At 43.2% G+C, this 24,140-nt stretch overlaps 1 protein-coding gene across 4 annotated transcripts in view; it reads right to left on the bottom strand.

The window, feature by feature from the left end:
* greb1l (GREB1 like retinoic acid receptor coactivator) overlaps positions 1 to 24,140 on the bottom strand; it is a 52,245-nt gene that overhangs the window by 18,185 nt on the left and 9,920 nt on the right. For 2 of the 4 annotated variants that reach the window (XM_084058325.1, XM_084058327.1), the window contains exons 2-14: positions 11,969 to 12,088; positions 9,039 to 9,198; positions 8,269 to 8,445; positions 7,309 to 7,485; positions 6,456 to 6,632; positions 6,089 to 6,217; positions 4,571 to 4,696; positions 3,671 to 3,808; positions 3,267 to 3,407; positions 2,431 to 2,571; positions 1,698 to 1,895; positions 765 to 1,064; positions 78 to 206 (exon numbers count right to left, since the gene is read on the bottom strand). In XM_084058325.1, the coding sequence (XP_083914451.1) occupies positions 78 to 206; positions 765 to 1,064; positions 1,698 to 1,895; positions 2,431 to 2,571; positions 3,267 to 3,407; positions 3,671 to 3,808; positions 4,571 to 4,696; positions 6,089 to 6,217; positions 6,456 to 6,632; positions 7,309 to 7,485; positions 8,269 to 8,445; positions 9,039 to 9,195 (1,990 nt within the window). In that variant the 5' untranslated portion in view covers positions 9,196 to 9,198; positions 11,969 to 12,088. The remainder of the gene's footprint in view (positions 1 to 77; positions 207 to 764; positions 1,065 to 1,697; positions 1,896 to 2,430; positions 2,572 to 3,266; positions 3,408 to 3,670; positions 3,809 to 4,570; positions 4,697 to 6,088; positions 6,218 to 6,455; positions 6,633 to 7,308; positions 7,486 to 8,268; positions 8,446 to 9,038; positions 9,199 to 11,968; positions 12,089 to 24,140) is intronic. The other 2 variants (XM_084058326.1, XM_084058328.1) reach the window with 1 other exon arrangement.

Here is a 24,140-nt window from a genome sequence, read left to right as displayed (position 1 = left end):
TCCAGTTCAAATTTTGTCCAAAAATCCAACAATTGGTAATTGAATTTTACTGTTCATGTTGTGGGTTCAACACTCACCCAGTGAGGTGGTTCTGAAGTGAGACGCCAGGATACTGACTTTCCCTGTGATGAGCTCATAGCTGATCTCCTTCAGAAACTCATTGGTTGTGAGCATGCCTTCTGCTAAGGCCCGTGCTTGGTACTTCCCTGCAACCAGAGACAAACATGATGTTACAGTATTTCATTACAACAATTTGAACAATGATATAATGTATATTTTGCAACATGGCCACGACAATAGCCAAGTACATAAACAATCATCACTCTAAAAAAAAAAATCTAATAATAATAACTACATATATGTGTGTGTGTGTGTGTGTGTGTGTGTGTGTGTGTGTGTGTGTGTGTGTGTGTGTGTGTGTGTGTGTGTGTGTGTGTGTGTGTGTGTGTGTGTGTGTGTGTGCAACCTTTAGTCTTATCACACACACTTAATCACATGAACTATAGGTTGTAGATCATCTATTTTCGTTTTTTTGATAGGGGAAAAACGATGGGGCCAAGTACAGGCATCAAAGTGTATAGGGTTTAATGAAAATACGCTCTCGGCCTATTTCGTTTTTATCCTTTTGATCGTTATGTTCAAATACATGTTTTTGTCAATAGAAATGTCAATCAATCAATCAATCAATCAATCAATCATTATCACAGGTTTATTGATGCCAACCAGTGGGATGAAGATGCCTGATGCCTACAGTCAGTACTCACCTAAAACAAGTACGCAGAATTCATTTCCGCTCATCTTGGATGCACAGATGATGACCACGTAGGTGGGCCGGCACTGCTGGTGCTGGGGTCCTTCGCTGATTGACCGCAGGGACTCCGAGATGCCTTCGCCCAGAGAGTTATGGGTGACCAGGACTTGGACACTGCCTCCGGAGACGCTAGCCTCTAGCCGAGCCAACCACGGCAGCTGGGCCGGGGAGATGGCCGGACCCCCGGGGCAGCACAGCATGGCCTTGAGCGCTATCTGCTCAAACTCCTCTCTCAGTGGAATCTGCTCCGAGCCTGCAGGAGAGAGAGACCTAGAGATTAGCACATGAAACGACTTCGAACCTTGACTTGCCTTTGAATGTTTGACATTGTGTTGTTGGCTAAAGACATACAGCCATGTAGAATTTGCACAATAAAGACACTTGAATGTGCAACGCTGAGTATGCATCAAGGCTAGCTATTTGCTTTCTACTATATATGTTTAGCTGGCGATGCACTAGTGTTTGTATATCACATAAAATAACAATTATTTGTATTCTATTTATAATGCTCTTACCCAGTGCGAGTTACAAGTGTTAGATTAGAGTAAGCAGAGTAAGCATGAACCCTAGTCAACGAACAACAGGGTAAATAGTAAAATAAGTAGAATGCAAAGAGAACAATGTAGTGCCTCAAATAAACTTTGCCAGGTAAACATCAAACCTAGCATCTGTCTAAACAATATGCTAAATACTCTTTACTGAGGAGTCTGTTTGATACTTAGAGCTCCTAATAAGCCACTGTTCAGTAAAAAGCATGTAGATGGGGTTTTCTATTAAACTGTATGCCCTACAGATAGACAAACAGGCGTATGTTCTGGCTATCAATCAACTAGTTACTGAAAATAATTAATGGCAACCTGGTCTCCGGGCTGAATGCGTGTCTTACCTAGTCGTGCCAGGTACTGCAATGTGAGCAAAATTGTGGTCTCTACGCTAAGTATCTGGTTGCTGCTGAGGCCAAGATTCTCCAAGGTTTTCTCTGTCAGCTGGCTGCTCTTATAGCAGCTGACCAGCAGGGGGCCCAGCAGGGGGCTCACCACAATGTCCCCTACATTCCCATAAAAATAGGGTAAAGTGCCATGCCCTGCAAAGAAAAGGTATAAAAAGACAAATATTACAAATAATATTATTTCACATATAATATGTTGACTGAATTGAATAAACATTGAATATTTCTATAGTATTCTAGAATGAAAGTACAATGCACTGATTTTGAGGTCAGTACGTATGTACTAGAAGCCAGCTATGGCACCCATGGGATTAACCACTTGAACCCCAGCGTCTCTATTCTGGGAGTGAACGTTCAGCGAAAACAGCAGATCTACAAGCTCACAAAGTTTCATGTTGCGACATGCTAAGAGCTTGTAGATCTGCTGTTTTCGGTGAAGATATTTGGTGTAGAGGGGAAAAAAGAAGGGAGCCTAGTATAGAACCCAGTGGGGACTCCGGTCAACAAAGTGTATACAGGATTTAAGAAAGTGTTTTTTAACTCTCTGTCACAGATTCACATTGGTGTTGAGAAGACATGTAGGATGTTACTGAATCTACACAGCGTTCAGCGGTTATTAGAAACAAGGACACTGAGACACAGAAAGAAGCTGTTTTTCTTTTTTTTATACCAATGAGAATGACAGGGCGAACTCCTGAAGTGTTGAGCAGGTTGTCAGGGACAATGACAGTCTCCCCGGCAGTGACGGGATGGGGCTGTACAACCCCTGCAACAGGCGGCTGTGGAGCGGGCATGGCTAGCACAGATCCTGCTGGGAAATGAACAGACCCTGCTGTTAATTACTGGCGTCTCATCACGCTGTTATTTATTAAGCACATTTACAACGACCAAGGTCAACCAAATTCAAATCAAACAAACAGGAACATGAGAATATATTAAAACAAGAGGATTTGTTTTTAAAGCATTAACACATTACACAACTGGAGTATAACAGTGGGCTAAAAATGTTCAGTAAAAGGCCAGGGTTTACACAGTCAAGGCCACCAAGAAGAAATGTCTTTAGTAGAGATTAAAAAAACTCTAATGACTGAGCAGAACAAATTGCTAGGAGACTGAAAGGCCAGAATACAAGTGTGATTATGCCTTCTTTTTTTTTGGTGGATGGATGGCTGTAATGTGTTTCTGTTCCCACCGTGCTCAAGTAGTTTGAAAAGATGGGAAAAGAAGAGTATATAACTGTAATAGCCGTCTGACATAAATCTTTCCTCAATCTGCAGCAACCTCTACATGGAGACACTTGGGTGATTCACGGCTGATAACATGCGATGAATAAGCCAAATGCCAAATCACTTAAAAGTGTAAATTGGCCTTATTCACACAGTGGCAATTACGCTATCACGTCAGACTACTATGAGTAGAATACTTATGAGTATGGTCAATTACAGCTCAGATGGAAATGGAACGCATAAGAGGGCTAGAGGATCAGCCTGGGTTGAGTGGACTGACCTGGAGAGCAGACTATTGGCCGAATGGCTGGCACGGGCACGGCAGTTGGTGGAACGGGCACCAGGGTGTTGGGATGCCAACTCCTGTGGCGCTTTTTTGGAGGACCAGAGTTCATGGTAGAAGAGTTCATGGTAGAACAGGCTGAACAGCGAAAAAGAAAAAAGACAATAAACAAAAGCTCAAAATACAAGAAAATATATAATTTCCTAACCCTGTAAGGTACATTTTTTAAACAGGTCTGATAACTACTTCGAAAATAGCCGATCTACAAGCTCACAACGCATCGCAACATGACGTGTTGTGAGCTTCTCATCTTTTCAGTGAAGATATTTAGTGTAGAGCGAAAACAGGTGGGGGCCTAATATAGAAACCTGGGGGACTGCATTTGTGAGAGTGGGGCTCACCAGCACTGTCTCCTAAGTCTGCGCTGCGATACCCCTGGCCTTGGATCCCGGCAGAGACCTGGGAGGGACTCAGTAAGGGAGGACGTGGGTCAATACCCAGGCCGTTAGCTGGTCCATTCACCCTCAGAGCTGTGGGAACTGCACACATTCAAACATAAATACACACACAGTTGATATGGATTGCAACATTTAGACATTTTAAACATATTGTTTTAAATGGCTATACAAATGCTTTATGTATGAATGTGTATTAAAACGGATAATGTGCACTAAGCCTAAGCAATAAAGATTCAGAAAGGGTTAAGATATATATATTTTTTAAATGGCTCTACATACAGTACATGAACATGCATTTAAAACGGTTACTGTCTACTAAGCCTAAGCAATAAATAAAGATGAGTCAGGCCTAACACTAAGATATTGATTTCCTATAGATGAGTGGCTATTGCCAATGACCTGATGGGGCGTTTTTCCAATCTCATATTCACTGTGTATGCATTACGCTAAAACATTGATTGGTGTGTGTAGCCTTTGCTTGTCAATATCACAACCTTGTAAAGTGGCTAATGGATAGCAAGGCCTTAAAAAGTCATTACGGCATTCCCACTTGTGCATAGAGGTGATTTGTTTGCATTCATATCTGTGCATTCACATTTGGCCATCCATCTCTTAGGTAAGGTATCAGTGTCTAAAATCCCTTCACATTAACGAGAGCCTAGATACTTAATGGGAAGGTGTGAAAGTGTTTTAACTATGCATTCACAATATCGATTTTCCAAATTCTATGTAGAGATTGGACTTAAGTGGAAAATGCTAAACAAAATTCAATACGCAATAGGAGAGAGAGGCTGGCTGACTGAACACTGCAGAAATATTGGTTATATTGAAAGAGAGATTCACCTATTGGTAGAGTCTTGGTCCCTGGTGTGGAAGCAGCCAGTGGCTTGAGAAAGCTGCAGTCCCTGCTCACGTCCTGCCCTACGAAGAACATCGATGAGGCCTGTGTGCTTCTCATTGGTGGAGACTCTAGGAAAACATCAGCATGCCGTCAGTAGATGTGACAGTTAGTGGACCTACTGCAATGGTATGTTTTTTTATTTCAAGGACCCCCAGTTTGCCATGCATTAGGCCATGATCCCGCCCATTTCATTCTTATCCCTGCAACCCCAATCTACACTGTAAAATCCTCAGTGGTAATTTAACTCTAAGAGGGTACAAATTGAACCAAATGGACCCATTTGTACGGGTCCATCTTTCACTCAGTCACTCTCAGAGTTACAGACCTGTTCCCGTAACTACCAGTCATTTAGCAGGGGACCCCCTGGAACCCCCTGGAACCCCCTCTAGGACCCCTGGGGTCATTAGACCCCACATTGATCACCAGTAACCTAAAGTACTATTATGTGAAGTCCATCAATTGAGTCTCCTCTGTAAAGCTGTATGATTGGCTTTGGCGCAAAATCCAAATAACAGCCGTACCAGCAACCTTTAGAGTAAACAACATCGTAAACACCAAGCTCAGTGGCCTTGTGGTTAGAGTGTCCGTCCTGAGATTGGGAGGTCGGGTTCAATTTCCTGGCCGGGTCATACAAAAGACCCAAAAAAATGGGACCCAATGCTTCCCTGCTTGGCACTCAACATCAAGGTTTGGATTGGGGTCATTGTGACATACTAGCATTAATTCAAGGGGATATACTTGTACATCACGGCTGGGGATGTACTTGTAGCCAGTTCCCAAGGCTACTCTGACCGCTCATTTGGTAAATTGGTGTTGTTCATGGTGCAATCAAACCTTTTGCTATGACTAAAAGCATTACAGAGCATACATGCAGTCATTACGCAACACCCAAAAGCCAATCACTGATCGTTTTTCAGCAAACAGTGTTGGATAAACACAGGTTCCATAACCAGCAGCCGTTTTGGCTTGGGGTGGGGGTTGTGGATAGCATGGCGGCCAATCCCTCCGCCTACCGAGTGAGCATGACCGACCTCTTTGGGAGCAGGATGTGCCTCAAGGTCGCAGTCAGGAGATAGCAGGCACGAGTTATGCTAACAATGAGAGCCTTGCAACACAGCTGCTCAGCACATTAATGTGTGAGATCGCTGCTGACAAGCTCTGAAAGCCTCCAGGTTCAGGATAAATCAATACTGTAAGCCCCAAAGATTTTTGACCAATCAGCCTGCCTTCTTGATGTGCTTTTGCGAGGAAGGCAAGAGACAAAGTCTCTCTGAAACTCATTCTACACTCGGAGAGTGTAAATGTTCACTGTGTAGGAGCTCAACCCAAAGTACTGTTTAAAATCTACTACACCGATCACACAAAAAGCCTGTTGTGAAACACTGCTAGCTTCAAAATACGGCCATCTGTTGTGGTTTACAAGTGCAGAATTGTGCTGTAGTTGGTGGTCATCGTCTCACCTGACAGAGGGAAGGGGGAGGAACGGTGTCCGTTGGTGCCTCCATTCTCCTTGCTGCCGAGGGAGGAGCAGGAGGAGGAGCTGGGTTTGGAGGTGGAGGCGCTGTTGGAGAACTGACGGGTTTTACAGTCTGAGAAGCAACAAGGATGGAGTCATTAGAGAACAGACATTTGACACGTGCCATGTACACAAAATGGGACATACTGTATATGTACATGGCTAAACGTATGTGATGGCACAAGCTCATCACAATAAACAACATGTAATTCTAGTTAAAAAAAATACAAAAATAACGTATTTACTAATTCTATTAATTCTTGGAGTACTACTTATTAGTACTGATGGGGGAAATAGGGAGGATTTCTGACCTTTCCAGCAGATGATGCGTCCTTTGCACAGAGCACCCTGAGGGTTCTTCACCAGGTAGTATTTTAAGTGCTTCTGCTTCTTGGGCTGAGTCGATAGCTTCAGGTTGATGTGGTTCGAAAACTCCGTGAAGTAGCGGAAGCCTTTCTCACCACAGCCCACACAGTTTCCTGAAAACCCTACAAATTGTGGAAACATACATAAATACTTATGAATACATCAGATGTAAATGTGTGTGTGCGTGAGTGTGTGTGGAAAAAAACAAATGGAGCTTCAGGTCACATCTTTTGTAATTTAATGTTATTTAGATACTGTACTGTTTAGACAGATGCTAGGTTTATTGTTTAACTGAAATCTTAGTTCCTTTGAGGCCCTAAATTGTTTTCTTTGCACTCTACTTATGTGACTATTTACCTTGTTGTTTCTTGACTAGGGTTCATGCTTACTATGATCTCGCACTTGTAAGTTGCTCTGGATAAGAGTGTCTGCTAAATGCCTAAATTATAAATTGTTGGAATTGTAAATTGTCACACGACCATAAAAGTATGTGCAGTGAAAAGTATCATTTCCCTATAATAACTATGTATCTTTGAGCTCTGCTTCATGGGGGTTTTGTGAGCTCAGAGTCAAGTCTGTGTCATGCTTGCGCAGATTTGTTCTCGAGCATCACATGAGCAAGCCACACCACCGAATACAATGTAATATCATTGCAATAAATGGTTTTCACTATGTTTTCTACTGAGTCACCCTGATGAGTTTCATCTGCCGTGTGGCTAGAGAACGTCGATAAGTGATGATCCGGTTTATCTCATTCTTTCAATGTTTTCGTTTGAGATTCGAGTGCATTGGACTAACCTAAAAGTGCATTTTTTCCATTCTCGTCAGGCAAAAAGCGCCGGTCCACAGCGCACACTAAAATGTGCTCGGGAGCACTGGGGGACTTGGCACCGACCAGCTCGAAGCCAGCTGGGGCTTCGATGGTCTCTGTTGCTATGGAGACAAGCCGCAGGTCTTTGCCGGCCTGACAGAACCCTGAGGAATGAGAGGTTTATTCAGAGGAGGGCACACATACAATATATTACAACTAATCTACTTGTGCAGGATAAAGTCTCATCGACAATATAATATGGTCATATTAGGATGCATGGCAATAACTTCCATACAATATGGTTAGTATACACAAACATGTATGCCTAAAAGCTACCGTAAACCTCAAGTTAAAGCAAGTGTTGTGTCTCTGTTGTTGGATCAAATGACACGTGACATTAACATGTTTCATTTTGGGGTCAACTTTCAATTTCGGGGTAAAAATAAGTCATGCAAGGTAGTGGGGATTTTTGTTTTGTTTGAAATTTGGCACAGATTAATCTAACGTCAATATGTACTCAGTAGTACTGACATTTAAGTACCCTTAAAGGTACAGAGTATGGTACCCAATCATAGAGGTGTGTGATGTGATGTGATCAATATCATGATTATTTCAAAATTGTGCCTAGGTTAATAAACAATTATTCAAAAAATAGCCGATCTACAAACCTGTACATCTGCTATTTCTGCACACCACCATTGTACATCTAAGTGTAATACAGTAAGTTGTTAATCAGACTAATTTAGCCAATTATAAAAAAATCTATTAGAAGTTTGTAAACATTTTTATATAGGTAGGTATAGGAAATTTTAAAACATAATATACCCGCTTCTACATTATTCGATTAACCTACGTGAGCAAGTCAGTTATTGGTTCTAAATGTGGATTGATATATATTTTCGGTTAATTGCCCAGCCCTAGTGTGGTGTGTGTGATGTTGAACCTACCATCCAGGGTACAGCTTCCATCCGGGACAGGGGTCTGTAGGTAAGGTAATGGAGGGCTGCTGCTGGTGTCTGAACCATCATCCTCCTCCTTAACATCGTTGGAGGAGTGACCGTTCATCAGGTCCTGGCCTGGGGGCTCCCCGCCATGGAGAGACAGGTTACCCTTCGGCTTCATGTCTGAGGGAAACGTCACGTTGATTCACTTTGACTTTTCCGCATATAAACTAGGAATGCGCTTGTTTAATATAAAAAACGTAAATCAATAACTGTCAGAAAAATACCCTGAAAAATTACAATGAAGAAATAATACTACTATATTCAATTATTTCTTACTCATTTACTGACATAAATGCATTGCTGCATTATTTAATACCAGTATGGTATTTTTTTTATTTTCTATGAGCCATTTAGAAATTCATGAGCACAGGTCAACCAATGCGCCCAGCCCCATTACACAGCAATGTCTGCCTGCCAATGGCCTGACATGACATTTCACTGGCATACCTAAGGTGAAGTGGCATTGAAAATAATTAACCATGAGATGTGTGTGAATGAGAAATGCATTCTGAAGCACTTGTGCAGTTTGTTGTTCCTATGGCATTGACAACACTGTTTCCTCTTTTCCTTGGTAACTAGTCATTTGTTTCGCAGTTAGCAGTATCAAGTGTCTGAAGAAGACTGTTTTAGTCTGAACGAAAATAAAGCTTTGACCGGGAGCCCTTTAAGCCACTGTGTGGACTTTATTTTGGATTTAGCCGTATCAAATGTACCTTCCATGTTGCCAGGGTACTGCTCTGGCTCCAGATAGAGCTGTGTGAAGATGGGCTGTGGGTCTCCGCTGGTAGAGCGCAGCGACGCCTCTATAGAGTTATGGAGGGCCTCTTCGAATCGAGCAGACTTCAGCTGCCCGGCGTATGAGTTCCCCATTATCTGCAGAGAGAAAAACAAGGAGAGTGGATGAATGAAGATAGCCACTTGTGGTGGAAACACTGCTCAGCTCATTACATCGTTTAGCAGCAGACGCAAAAAACAGGAAGCGCTGCACGGCGACAACACACTTTATGAAAAGAGTAAATAAAAAGGTGCTGGATGTCTTGCACAGTGGACACACACAAACACACACACACACACACACACGTGTGTGGCTTTGGAATTAACACAGTGGAGTGGTGTCTGACTTTCCAGCAGCATATCTATTAGTTACTCAGTTGCTGTATGTGTTCTTCAAGGTACTTGTGTTGCTCATTGTTGCTCTGTGTACATTTATCACTTGAGCTATTTGAGTGGTAAAGGTTCTTCCCACAATAGGCTCAATATACTACACATACGTCGTACACAGACTGCATACACACCAAAAAGACTATCTATTATATAAAAGAATATCTATTTCTCAATTTTGCAGCCCAAGCATAAAAGGCCAAGTGTTTGCCTTTTTTACTTCAAATTTTCATGGCTCTTTTTTCTTCTGTCCTTTTCTGTCACTCTGCCTGCCCTGCCCCCGTGCCCCCCTCTCCTTGTACCCCAATGTCCACTTGGGGACATCTGCCGGGGTCGGCCGTGTGGGCCTGAGGTTGAGTGGCTCTCTGGTGGCAGGTGGCAGCTGGACAGAAGGCCATACATGTGGCCTGGTGGCCAGAATGAGAGAGAGAGACAAGGGGGGAGGGGAAGGAGAAAGAGAGAGAGAGATAGATAGTGATAGGGACAAAGAGAGGGAGAGAGACGGAAAGGAAGGATAGAAATACAAAGCAAGATCATTTTTAAAAGGCTCATAAAGCTATGCCATCCCATGATGTCCATTTATTAAGTGGACGGTTCTTTATTTTGTTTCTCAATGCGTAGTGCTAGCATTTTCAGTATCCAGCCAGCAAGCAGGAATATTTCACTGTGTGGGATGGGAAGATGCAAAACAAACAGCCCTTTTGGCCCATTTCCTGACACACAGTCTTTGCCTAAAATGCCTCCCATTTTTGTCCTTGAGCCACATTTGACCTGCAGTGACTAGTGTTGTTTTCCATGGACGCCAACAGCAGCCAAGTGTAGACCCAGGTTGAAGGCTTCAGCTGTCTGGAAACAGTTCAGTCACCTCACCATCACCCACCTCTGAAGAGTTTGTGCAGCTGTTGGCCCACTTACATGACCAGCTAATGATCTGATCTGTCCTGTGTTATGACTACGCTCAGTTATCAAGTGAGTGATCAAACACCTTTATTCATGAGCAAATTCACTTCAGCCTGCCCATTCAATTGACACAAAAGCAGATCCTCTGCTACGGAAAAAAACTAAACAAACCTTTGATATGAAATAATGATATAACTTTTATTTTGTATTACACTTTATTGTGCAAGTGTAGACGGTGTGCAGGTTATTTTATGCATCTGATCCCTGCCTACGCACCCATCCCTGAGCTGATCAGGTGTGCATAAGACCTTGCTTTGTCCTTTATTTTGTATTACAAATAATTCCAAATTAATGAAAGAAAATCTACATCTAAAACCATGTACTTGGTATATATCATTGAGCAAAACAACATGTGTAGGACTTGCGATGCAATGCCTTCAGTCTCTAGTCACTCAGAAACCATGGTCCATTTTATTTTGTCAATACAGGACAGGGTGGGCGGGGATCAAGTTTGGAGCTGCCTTTCTCCTTCCAGGTGTCATTTTGCCCACGCCTGGACAGGTTTCGGGCTCAATGTTTACCTAAGGACCTTCCCGGAGGACTGAGGGGGAACAGGAGGAATCTGACTGACCCAGACAAAGGACAAGATTAACAGTGCCTGATTGTGCTGTCACGGCGATAAGCAGCTTAAAAAAAAAGACACTGCAGAATTTTCTTACTTAACTGATGGAGGAAGGCTACGAGCGAGCGAGCGAGAGAGCGAGAGAGCGAGAGAGAGAGAGAGAGAGAGGTAAAAGAAAGCCTGTGCCCAAGGGTGTTTTAGGCAACGGTTGTCTGTTTGATTGTGTAGTCAAAACAGAGTCCTTTCTGGCTCGCTGACCCTCAGGCCTCAGTGGACAGATTTGCCATTAACCTCGCTTGAGCCAGAGGTGAACGTGGCAAATGACCTTTTATCACCTGCACCTCTCAAAACAAAGCATGTCCATGGCAGAGGTCACTTAACGGATGTTTCTTGGGTGTGACTCAGAGGAAGGCGTTTGCTGAGGTCAGGTTGCAAGGGGGCTATTTCAGGTGAACTGGTGACTGGACTGCGTTTGATGGATGAACAAACAAACATTAACAAGTGGTCCACAACGCTCCGGGGAGAAACAATTAAGTGTTCAAAGCAACGATGGCAAAATAAGAGGTCTTTATCTAAGTGAACGGGTGAACTCGGACGTTGCCTCTGAGTCAGTCGGTCAGTCAGTCAGTCAGTGGGTCAGTCAGTCAAGTCCATGCCACTGCTTCTGGGTGGTATTAACAGATTGCATGAATCTGACCCCAGGGCAAAGCAAGACGATCTGATATTCTGCCCAGCGTATTCTACCAGATAAAGGGGATGAAAATGCAGAAACCCTAGCACACAGTGTTGAGACGAGAGACGAGTATCTGCTGCACAGCACAAACCCCCAGGCTAAAAAGAACACACTCTCTCCAACTTAAATTAGCACTGCAGATTTTACTGTGGTCAGTAGTAGAGTCTCAACTATTCAGCTAAAACACAGATAATGAGATACATTAACAGCGAGTTGTCTTACTGTACCTTTTCTGATCGTTCCCAGGCGCGAAGGGACTTTGTTTTCCACTGCTACATGCTGGGTCACTATCACTCGGAAGAAGGTTTCAGCACTGGCATCTCTTTCTCAGCGGCAGCGCTTTAGACCTGATGAAGAAAAAATAAAGTTTTTTCATTGGAAAAGGGCACCACTGTCAATGATAAAAACGTTCATGAAGTTACTTGAGTTATCTTACAACAGACTTACAAACATATACACAAACAAGGCCGAAAATCCCATATAGGCTAAATTACCCAATTTCGAACTAAATTTCTAATCTAAATAAATGAACAAATAAAGAATGCAATTGCTCTACTGTTCATTTGCTGGTAGCCTTAAAGGGCCACTAAGGACACATGAGCCTGAGTTTAAGAACCACTCACATATAAACCTGCATATAAACCTGATCTTGTGTGATGTAATTCTACCAGGACCAGCACATATGTAGAAAGCCCCAGAAACAATTGCTTTCACATGCGCATTCAGTGAATGGGTGCTCTAAGAACTATAAGGATGGCCAGTCAAACGTTAAGAGGGAATGCAACAGATTGCATCAAGCCCTGACATATGTAGCCAGTATCGAGGAGCTAGAGAGGGGTTATGTGATACCATGGCCCTGGGGGTATTTTCATAAAACACACTTGAGTGTTTGAGTTTGCGGGTGTTTGAGTTTTAACACACACACACACACACACACACACACACACACACACACACACACACACACACACACACACACACACACACACACACACACACACACACACACACACACACACACACACACACACACACACACACACACACACACACACACACACACACACTATATTGAACCTTAGCATTGTTTAGCCACTGACATAACAGATGCAAAGTTCCTTTCAAAACATTGACTGACACAAATAAAATCAGCCGCGTCATCATTTCTGACTGAGTGGTGCTATTGTGGGCAATAGTGCTCAGTCTAGTAGGGAGGGTATGATTATGGATTTTGATGGTTTATTTATAGTGAAATAATCACGGTTTCACGATTCTCATTTTTATCACAGCTCTTCAACTAAATCGTTTTTCAGTTTTATTTTTTTGGGGGACAGAGTATAGATTTTTCACGATTATACTGAGCCTATATGGTTAATTCATTGTGACATTTTAAATCACACAGTTAGCATCTTCAAAATGCTAATTTATTTTACACACATGCTGTTGGCATTTTCAGGCCATACTAAAGCTCCTGTGAATGATTAGCCACCATGACAGAGCTAATCAAACTCAACATTTACACTGTCAACGGTAAAGACAGGAGATAGAATAGAAAATCCATACAATCTTACTTAATGAACAACTAACTAGGCCGTTCTTATCCAACTTCTGTAGCCTACATACACACATGCAAAGAATTTGAACCCCAACCAAAGTCATTAGGTCCAAGTGCCTGACAAGACAGCAGAGTCTTGAAATATTTGGATCCTATCTAGCAGTGAAGGGCGGATGACACAGACACAGATGGCCACAGAGATGAGACCGACGGAGCCGTAAATCTAGACACCAATGCAGGCACAGCCCAAGGTGCTCAATAAGGTCCTGTTCTTCTGGTAATGACATTTGAGGCACCGTTTGGGCTGGACTTGCTGCCAGAGGACTTCACCTCGGGCCAGAAGGGGGATTTAAGGCGGCGGCTGAGAACATACCTCTCCCATACACACAAACAGCCTCATGCGAAACTTGGTTACAAGTGCAAGTGCATGTTCATGCATTTGCCAACATGCAGATGCATGCATAATAGTGAACACACACACACACACACACACACACACACACACACACACACACACACACACACACACACACACACACACACACACACACACACACACACACACACACACACACACACACACACAAAACGTCTTGTACTTCAACTGAGATAGCATACGGTACATGAGTATTCTTTTAAGATGAGAAATATCTCTCCTTATATGTGCTTAAGTCAATTAAGTTGAGAAAATAGACACTGATTTTGTCAGAGAAAAATATGGTTTAGTGATTTATAAAAATTAAAAAAATAAGAAATCTAAGACAAAACGTAATCTAAATATACTTACAGCTGACTGCACACATAATTTTTATGACCATGGCCAAGAAGCAATTTAGCCTTAGTGTGTGTTATAAACAAAATGACACAACACACTCAAGTTAAATTGTATTCAGCTTCCATCCATAAAAAAAAACACCTCCATCTTTCATAATCGAATGCTTCACTAACAAGCAACTAATGATGACTGACGGTTTTGGCAAAACGATGAAAGCCCATAGCTTAACAACTGAGCTTCAAATCTAAAGGGCATTCAGGAGTCTATCCTAAAAATGTTAGATATTATTCAACTCCATCACAGGGAGCTGACCCTTGCCCTAACCCCTTCCTTCTCTCCCTCTTCTCCTTTTGTTTACTCCTTCATCTACATAATTACATTACAGTGCTGATAACAGAAGGACAGGGGCAAGATTAATTTAAACTTACTTACTTTACTTGAGTAAGGATTTAGGCTCATGACTAGCATCGTACAACCATATTTCTTTTAAAAACCACTTTCAACATGGTGTCCTTATTTTGGCCATGTCTAAAAGAAATTCATGATACGCGTTGTGAGCTTTTAGGTCAGTTATTTTTGTGTGGTTAACAAACACGAGGAATCCTTCTTCCTATGTTGATAAAGTTCTAGCTTGAGGAGATGTATGGTAGTAAAACTTGACACTAGGTCATTGCTTTGTCCAGTAAGTCATAAAAACAATATTATGTCTGAGAGAGCTTAACACTTCACAAAATGATATAGTATAGGTAAAATATAAACACAGGTAAATAATTGATAAAATAGGCCTACTTGTTTTTCCCCCATTCACGTCACTCTTAGGCTTTAAACCATGAAAGGTCCATAGTGATGAAAGAAATGCAGGAATGAGCAGAGCTTACTGTTAACATTAGAAAAGCTTTGTTGAAAGAGACATCACCCATCAAGAGAAGGGAGGGGGGGTGTTGGGTGGTGAAATGGAGGGGGGGAGAGAGAGAGAGAGAGAGAGAGAGAGAGAGAGAGAGAGAGAGAGAGAGAGAGAGAGAGAGAGAGAGAGAGAGAGAGAGAGAGAGAATGACTAACAATTATCAGTGTCGTCTGAATTAGGTGCTAAAAGCCCATCTCATGAATGCCATGTTAGGCCAAATGCTGCATGTGACAGTGCCAACACTTCCAAAATGCTTCTGTACCTTCCATTAGTCCTCGGCAAGCAGACCCAAAGCTTCCAAAAGAAATCCTACTCCAAACAGATAAAATCCCACAGCGTGAAGGAAAACCGTATGTCAAAAATAGTCCATAGTAGGTGTTACATCCATTGGAAAGGGGACCAGAGAGGACAGTATCCAGTCAGAAAAAGAAGTATGATCCTTATCTGGCCTGCTTCAAGCCACCTTGGTCATGATACTCCACACAGCAAGGACTGAAAATCACTCTCTGTCCCTCACCACAACAGATCCCCCCTCTCTCTCTCTCTCTCTCTCTCTCTCTCTCTCTCTTGCTCACACATGCAAACAAACACACACACAGAGCCCTCCCCCTCAGTCCCCTATGCCCTCCCCTGTTCTGTGCCATTTGCCGAGGAGGGAGAGAGAATTCATCGGGGGCTCATTCATCTTGGCCCTACTGACCCCCTGTGGTGACAGATGCTCTTGGAGGGCCACAGAACCGTGGGGGGAAACAAAGAGGAGGCCAACATCTTCCCTGCTGGCACACCACCACGGCGCCCTGCCACGCGTGACCCCCAGCACGCCAAGAGATCCACCACTGGCACTGAGTAATGCGGATGTAGAGGCGCACAGCTTTTTACACGCATGGAGGAATCATTAAAATCAGATCTTCTTCACTCTCTCCGTCTCTCTCTATGCCACACCCCCCTTTTTTATGGGGGCCAATTTGGAGATAGGAGAACCAATCCCAGGCGAAATGGGGAGAAGAATGTCAGGTCAGCTTGAGCATTTTGTCTCTGTGGCCCAGCCTGAACAGCCTTTTCTGGGATTGACCCCTCACTGTGGCTTTTACTCCTGCTATAAATACCAGGGGCTCATCTGGTCAAAATAAATAAACGGAGATGCACCACAAATCAACAGGCACAGGCAGATGTTAGGGATTATGTGTCATTATAGCCCCAGTGGTTTGCATTATCATTACAGTGCTGTTTGGAGCAGCTTTTCATGTACACAGTAAAATCCTCAGTGTAAATTTAATTCTAAGAGTGTACACACAGATCAAATAACAGTCACTGAGGATTTTACTTTGTAATAATGGAGGGTCACTCTGCAGGACTGAAGAGATAGGATGAATGTTCCCTTCACCAATTTAAGAATAGGCTAATTCTTGCATAAAATACAAGCGTGGAGTGAAAAATCATGATATGAGACTGGCTGATGTACTCCCTTGGAGTGTATTTCCATCGACTACAACATTCTCATACTCCCTCTGAAATCAGTGGGCGAATTATCACCCAAAACATTCCCCACCAGGCAGCGGCTGAAGCACTGTCAGTGTGTTATCTCATGACTTTGACTGGTAAATACAGCCAGCCAGCACACTGCCAAGTCAAACTTCATCCCTACACTGCCTGTATCTCGTTTTGGCTGCAAAAAGAAGTTACCAAATGCTAGGCTAATAGCTCATGTTAATCATTTACTGCAGCCTTGGCTTGTGCATGGAATGAAGAGGTTACTATGTACAAAATGTGACCATAGTGTGCTGCCCTTGAGGCTGCCATTTTTTTGTGTTCTTGTGAAGTAATTAATTTCATCCATTAAGTAAAGTCAGCAAGAATGTGTCAGGTAAATAGTATCTCCCAGTAAACACACAGCTGCTTGGCATCAGGGCAGATACTCGCAACACTCACCATGGCAATGAATTACTCTTTACCATTGACGTTTCAGGTCAGATCACAGATACGTACATTATGTGAGGTATTCAGTGAGACCTGGGTCAGACAAAAATGACAAATAACTGAAAAGTGGAAATTTACAGTGATACAATGTTAATTAAGCAATTAACAGCTTGAAAATTCATCGTTCATTTCACTTTAGTATCCATGGGGTTTTTCTTCAGTGAGCCAAGATTAGACAAATGTTCCAGTTCATTACCACTGACACGGTCAAACTGTTGTTTTAATCAAGCTGTATACGGCTCTTCTCACCTCCTCTCCAATGGTTATAATAGGGCACAGGCGGTGTGAGGGACAGCTGTAAACCACCACTCTGGCCAATCAGGGTCTCCATTAGTACTTACGGGCCCATTCCTTTGCATCAACCACCTTTGTCTAAACATTGGGCTTGAGTTTGACTGTGAAATTTGTCCAGTGGCATTGCTTTGGACCACACATGTTCACTGAGGCTCTAGCATGGATTATATTTGGTGAATGTCAATTACACTTATAGGAGAATAATCTAAATATCATTCACTTGGGGGGGAAAAAAGAAGAAGCTACTAATGGGATCATGTATAAAACTAGTGAAATCACAGCGTATCGATCGATCTGTCCCTCACTGATTCCAATGAAGTCGCAAGTTCAACTGGGGGAAGAGAGCTGTCAGTGTGATTTATGTCACGAGTCCCTGACTTTGACGTAGCCAATTTTAAATAGCCCATTGGAAATGGAGATAATGAGTAAACCCGGCCTCAAAAGAGGCTGCGCTGAAAAACAAAGGAGCTTGGTCTGAATGGCTGCCCGCCCCTGATCCAATCCTTCATCGCTGCATTGAGCCCCAGCTAAAGGCCCTGACAAAGGGGAAGTATCCCTGCCAACGCCACCTGAGGAAAGACGAGTCACGTGACAGCCGACGGGGGTTGTGGGAGGTCTCAGAGGGAGGGGGGGGGGGGGGGGGTCTGCCACATAATCTTAAGATTCCCAGAGGAATGCTTCTGCTTTGTCTTAGCTGACTCAGCAGTGGACCCAACAACACATGCAGTGTGATGGTTGGAGTGAAGCAATTTGGACTCAGCAATAAGGCCAATGTTAGAGATAGTAAATAAAAGAGCATCCTAAAAACGGCACGGCATCTATTCGTATTTGCAATAGAAAAAACTGATCTAACTTTCAGTAAATTCCCATATCAGGGTTTGGTAATAAAACAATGTGGCAAAGATGCAGTTTTGAACATGCGCGTGAAATACATTTTTAAAGCGAGGATCTCGGTCACATGAGCACGTCAGACAGATGAGGGACAAGTATCAGGGGAGGAAGAGCAGCAACTACAGTGCTAAACCACACGTGTCTGGGGCTCGGGCCTCATAATAGGAAAACAAAAGCTGTCGCTAAACTGACAAGTGAAAAATAACAAAAACAAGCAAAACAAAACAACAGCCGGCACGTGAAAATTCCCACGACAGAGATTCCCTGTTCCTTCTACTTCATGCTCGTCTACCTGAAACCGAAGGTGTGAGGACTCGCACTGTCATTTACTGTCCGGGTGGCAGTACCTCCGCTCTAATTTCCTTATAAAAGCCCCGAAACCCTCTCTCCACCCCACCCCACCCCCGCCAGGACTACCTGCTGGGCCCTGAAGTGCAAATCGGCACTAGTGAGGATAGCAGATGAGCTAAGGTCATTCATGTCTTTCCAGTGGGCCACACAAACAAAAGGCAAACATTCCAGCTGAATGCCATTGCTGAAGTCGGCAGCAGCAGCAGTAGTGAGAAGGAGAGAAGGACAGAGAGCTAGGCTCAATGTAGATAATAGCCTGAGGGTGTGTGTTTGTGTGTATGTGTGTGAGTGTGTGTGTGTGTGTGTCGGGTTGGTGTGTGTGTGTGTGTGTGTGTGTGTGTGTGTGTGTGTGTGTGTGTGTGTGTGTGTGTGTGTGTGTGTGTGTGTGTGTGTTGTAAGGGATTATCTGTGGAACTATAAAGGGGGGTGAACCAGGGTTTAAGGCCTGGAGTGACCAGGGGGAACGGGGGCAGGGATGGCTGCGGGGCTGAGGTCTGGTGATCAGCGGACAAAAGGAGCATTTGGGCAGATGAAGAAGTCATCATCATTAAGTCACTGAAAGTTTACTGTCCAGTCATAAAACTCATTTCAAAATTAGGGGCGATGGGGGTGTGTGTGTGTGAAAGGGTAGCAGGCCTGGGAAGGACTGCGAGGGGTTTGGAGGGTGGATTGCTGAGGGACTGTGGAGCCAATTCATTAGGGGACAAGCAGCCATTGTGTTCACACCAGGTTGATTGGAGTGGTGACCTTGCAACACACTCTGGCACTGTGGATGAGTTTAAGGGCAAGGTATTTAACCTTAAACTAAATCCCTGAAACAAAGGGCCAGCATTATTGGATAACAAAATAAGCGATAATATTTGATGCCACTAGAAGATGATAACAACATATCTCTAGCCTCCTAATAAAAACTCTAGCCTATAATTAATACTTTTGAAATATGTTCAGCCACATTCTGGGATGAACTTATGCAGCACCTTATTACATTTGACATATTTTAAAGTTGTTGATATGGATGCCAAGAGTGGAAACCTTGCAACTTACTGTGAAAATTAAAATTAATTAATGTAACAATAATAATCATATATCAAATGTACTCCTCAAATGAATCATGTAAAAAGCAAATGTCTTGCCATATATTGGAGGGTAAAAAGTTGCTTTGTTGGTATGTAGGGAGACTACTAGTAGGGACCCTACTTTTGTATTGCTATTGGCCACCTTTTTTATCCCCAAAAGAGTCTGTTTTCCAAAAGGGACCAAAACAGATAAGATCTGATCTTTGGCTGTTGGGCCTGATAGAACGAGTCAATGAAAGTGAAGGATGAGTGACAGTTTACAATGGCGTTCATGGCTGTGTAATAAAACGGAAGGCCTGTAAGTGAACCCAATCTGCATTTTACAACACTGTCGGGGTTGAACGCCAGTTCACCTCTATCTGAACAACAGAGCGGGACACAGAACCCCTAATGCATTTATGGACTTATTCAGGGCAACTATACTGAATAAGACAACAGTGAGTTCTATTTCATACTGTAAATCTGTCATCCATTAGTGGTCAACCAGCGGTCAATGGTAAAGCAGAAAATGGACCAAGGAGGAAGCCACTCAAATGAAAACATTCCTTGGATGTTAGTAGTAATTGCAACAATTGCAATGGTCAAATTGGTTTCTCTGGCTAAACAATTATGTTTGCTCTTACGTTAGAGTAGAACCAATTGTTCCTATTTACTCTCCCCCTATTCTGGGACACTGAAAATGTCTTCCTCGAAACACAGCATGAAACATTAGTATTCCTCTCAGAGGGACAAGCGAGCCATGAGTCATGTTTCTTAATGTCATCACCACAGCATCTGGTCAACACCTAACAGCTCATCCCCAGTCAAGACGAGATCTTTTGATGATGGTTGACCGGGCCATGTCCTGGCCTTAAATTATTGTTTGGACAGCCCTGTTTGTTATGGGGTGTAAAAGGGGAGCCATGGATCATGTTGAGAGTGCCAGTGCTATCAAAACATTGGCTCTTATCAGATGACAGGCGGTAGCGTGGGGTCGGGTTCCGCTTCCAGGGACCATCCTGCACTGACTGCACTCTACCCTCCCTCCACCTCTAATGATAGTCACATAGAGGCTGGTGGAGAGACGGGATACCAGCGGGAGGTTTCAGAAACGTCAATTTTCAGTTAACGTTTCACTAGACTGACAGTTCATAGATAATATACAGTATGTGTAACACCCCAAATGACTTACGGTATCTCCTTAAAGTTTACATTATTCATTAATAAAAATAATCAACCATTTTAGAAGTTAGAACATCATTTTTTAAACCTTGAATGTAGACAAAAGGAATGCACTCAATAGACCAGACCTTTCTCCTTGAAAAAGTTTCAGAAGCAGACAACCCTAACTTAATTTAGCCACGAAGTCATAGTGAGCACATGTGGAGAGGACACAAGAAAGAACTCTCTTGTGGTCGAGACAGGGGACCTTTCACAATAGGACCTCTCCTTTCTTTTGCCCCCAGTGAAAAGAGTCTCAGAGCCACCTTGAATCCATTTGAGTGACACCCTGACAAAGAGGGTTCTAAATGTCCTGAGGAAGAAGACCCCCGCTCCTTCTCCCCAAACTTCCTAACCGGGCGATCAGCTGTATCCATCATGCACAGCTTCCTGACCCCAGGCGCCACTGCCGCATCAGCAGCACCCCCGTTAACCTCCGTCAACCTCCGTCACTCCCTCACCCCATCTCCACCTTCACCCTCCCCCCCACAGGTTCAGCCTTTCTATTAATACAAGCCAGGTTGCCCCCGGTGACAGAGCCCAGAACTTAAATCCCATCAGTCCATCTTTACCCCAGTGAGAGCCACAGTAGCAGCAGGACTTTTTTTTTTGTCTTAATGGGACAATGGGTGCGGTGGGGGGATGACATCCTTTGTCTGGGGGTTTGACGCCACACACACAAACCTTGCTGATGAGAAAAAAGTGACAGTAAAGCCATTCAGCAACGGTGTCACTGATCCTGTGAGGGATGTGATGTTTTCCAGACTGGCAGATGTGGCCATTTAAAACATCACTTGGTTAATACGTTTTAAACTTCCAAGTGGGATGATGAGAGCAAAATAGAAAAAAAACAAAAACTGATGATTTGTTGTTATAAACCATTTTTGCATTTCAGATGTGTGACACCCCAATGACGTCATGGACCCAACATCCATTAGCCAACTCAGCTGAATAAGACATTCTGTGGTGTTTAATCCAGAGGTCTTCAACAGGGGGTCCGGGACCCCTAGGGGGTCCTCAGAGTTACTACAGGGGCTCCGCCAAATCTTTGTGTGTTTTTTTACAATAATCACTTCACCCATGCATCCCTATTCTGAGGAGAACTTTAGCCAAAAATAGCAGATCTACAAGCTCACAACGCCTCGCGCTGCGAGGCGTTGTGCGCTTGTAGTTCTGCTATTTTCGGCAAAGTGGTTTGGTATAGGGGGGAAAAAGAGCAGACTAAGTACAGAGTGAAAGGTCAGGTTTACTAAGTATTGTTTTTAGAGCATGGTTAAATGTCTGGAAATACACATTAACATGAATCCAACATGATAGTGCTGCTGTGAAACAAGTCTATGAAGCTGCCTATGAAATCTATGAAAAAAGAAATATTTTATACAATATATAATGGGGGTCCCTGCTTTATCTCGCTCTCAGCCAAGGGGTCCTTGGCCTGAAAACGTTGAAGACCCCTGGTTTAATCCATTAAGACCGGGAACGCATGTGTCAATCTTTCTGGCTATTCGAAAAATAGCAGATATTCAAGCTCTTAGCGTGGCACCACTATGAGCTTGTAGATCTGCTATAAAAAATAAAATAAAAACGTGAACTTTTGTGCAAATCTTTGAATAAATATTTTTTAAAGCGAAGATTTGCCCACAAAAAACTCAAATCTTTGCTTTGCTTCGGGGGGGATGGGGGTCCATGGCCAAATACATATCATTTTGGGGGTCCTTAACATGAAAAAGTCTGAGAACCACTGATATTATAGCAACATTCGTTTAAAAAAAACTGCTAGGATTTAGAAGACATAATTCAAAGTTTTGCACACATTTTCACGATTTTTCAAAAATAGCAGATCTACAAGCTCATAGTGCGGCACTCGGTGCTGCGCTATGAGCTTCTATATCTACTAATTTTCTAGGATTGTGCAAAGCTTGCTGCAGTCAGGAGAACCTTAAAAAGACAGATGCCATATAACAGGGCTCAATCCATATCAAAGGCTGTGTTGCAGGTTCATGACGTGCATGATGTGGGAAGGCTTTTTAGAGAGGTCTCACTCGAGTGGGCTCTCTCTGATCCTCTCTCTTTATCCCTGGTTTTCATTGAGACAAAAGAAGCAGCAGTCACACACACGCATGCATGCACGCATGAGCGCACGCACAGAGCAGGGAGACATCTCTGACGATTCCACTGATGTAGGCTATATAATACTGATTTCAATCATAATCATGTAGGCTGTCTACTGCTGATTTCAACATCATGTAGACTGTCTGCTACTGATTTCAACATCAGGTAGGCTGTCTACTACTGATTTCAACATCATGTAGGCTGTATACTACTTGTTTCATCATCATGTAGGCAAGGATGTACATACCATAGACATAATATACGTAGACACCGCATTGGCTACTGGATCGTATGTCATGGTTGGCCATATGGGCTGGGGCTTTCATCACGTAGGCTGTATACTCATGTATTTATCCTGTAGTGTAGACTGTGTACTACTATTGACTTCATCATCATGTAGGCTGTGCATCAAGTTGGTGACCAGATCTACAAAAGTATAATTGTATACTTTATATTATAAAAGTACATAGTAAAATACATAGTAAAGTAGATAGTGTGAAACACTAAGGATTTGAATGCAAATTGAACATGTACTCTCTTGACTGAAAAGGAGAGGAACAGAGTGACAAACAAGAGAGAGAAAGAGAGAGAGAGAAAGAGAGAGAGAGGGAGGGGGGGAATGGAGAGAGTGAAAGACAAAAATGACCTTCCCAGCCAGGCAGGAACACTAAGTACAGGCGCATCAGAGCACTGGGTCCTGGTCACCGTGGCCTTGGCCGGTCTATGACAGCCTACTGCAAAGAATGGTACCAGAGACAGACAGACCGAACACGCACACACTCAGCCTGCCACACATTATGACCTTGTGTTTCAGTAATAAGGACAACGAGAGAGAGAGAGAGGCAGAGAGAGAAGAAAGTGTGAGAGAGTGCGACAGAGAGAGAAAGAGAAGGGGGGGGTGACCTGTTTGGATTGTTGTGTTTGTGAAATGTGTGTGGGCAGGGAGGTTTGGAACAGTAGAGAATATGGGACCTGAAAACACAGATGATTAAAACCACGATAGAGCAGCTGAAGTGATTAACAATATATCCTCTGTCTAAAATCGTTAATGCTTTCAACAGTTGTCAGTAAATAGCCTTCTTATCAACAATGGTAATGTCGAAAAAACTTAAATCAAAATGTTCAGTTAAATCATTGCAAACGTAACCAAGACAGATGTTCTTCGTGGAGCACATATCTCTGCCAGGCCTGGTGGCTTACAGCCATTAAGGTGGCTCTCCACCAAACAGACTACTTCAGACAGTTACTACAGACTGGCAGTCGG

Source organism: Gymnoscopelus microlampas (assembly GCF_963454915.1).
Source record: "Gymnoscopelus microlampas genome assembly, chromosome: 5".
Lineage (NCBI taxonomy): Eukaryota > Metazoa > Chordata > Actinopteri > Myctophiformes > Myctophidae > Gymnoscopelus > Gymnoscopelus microlampas.
The sequence above is the reverse complement of the archived record's forward strand: the minus strand, read 5'-3'. Positions and strand labels throughout refer to the sequence as shown.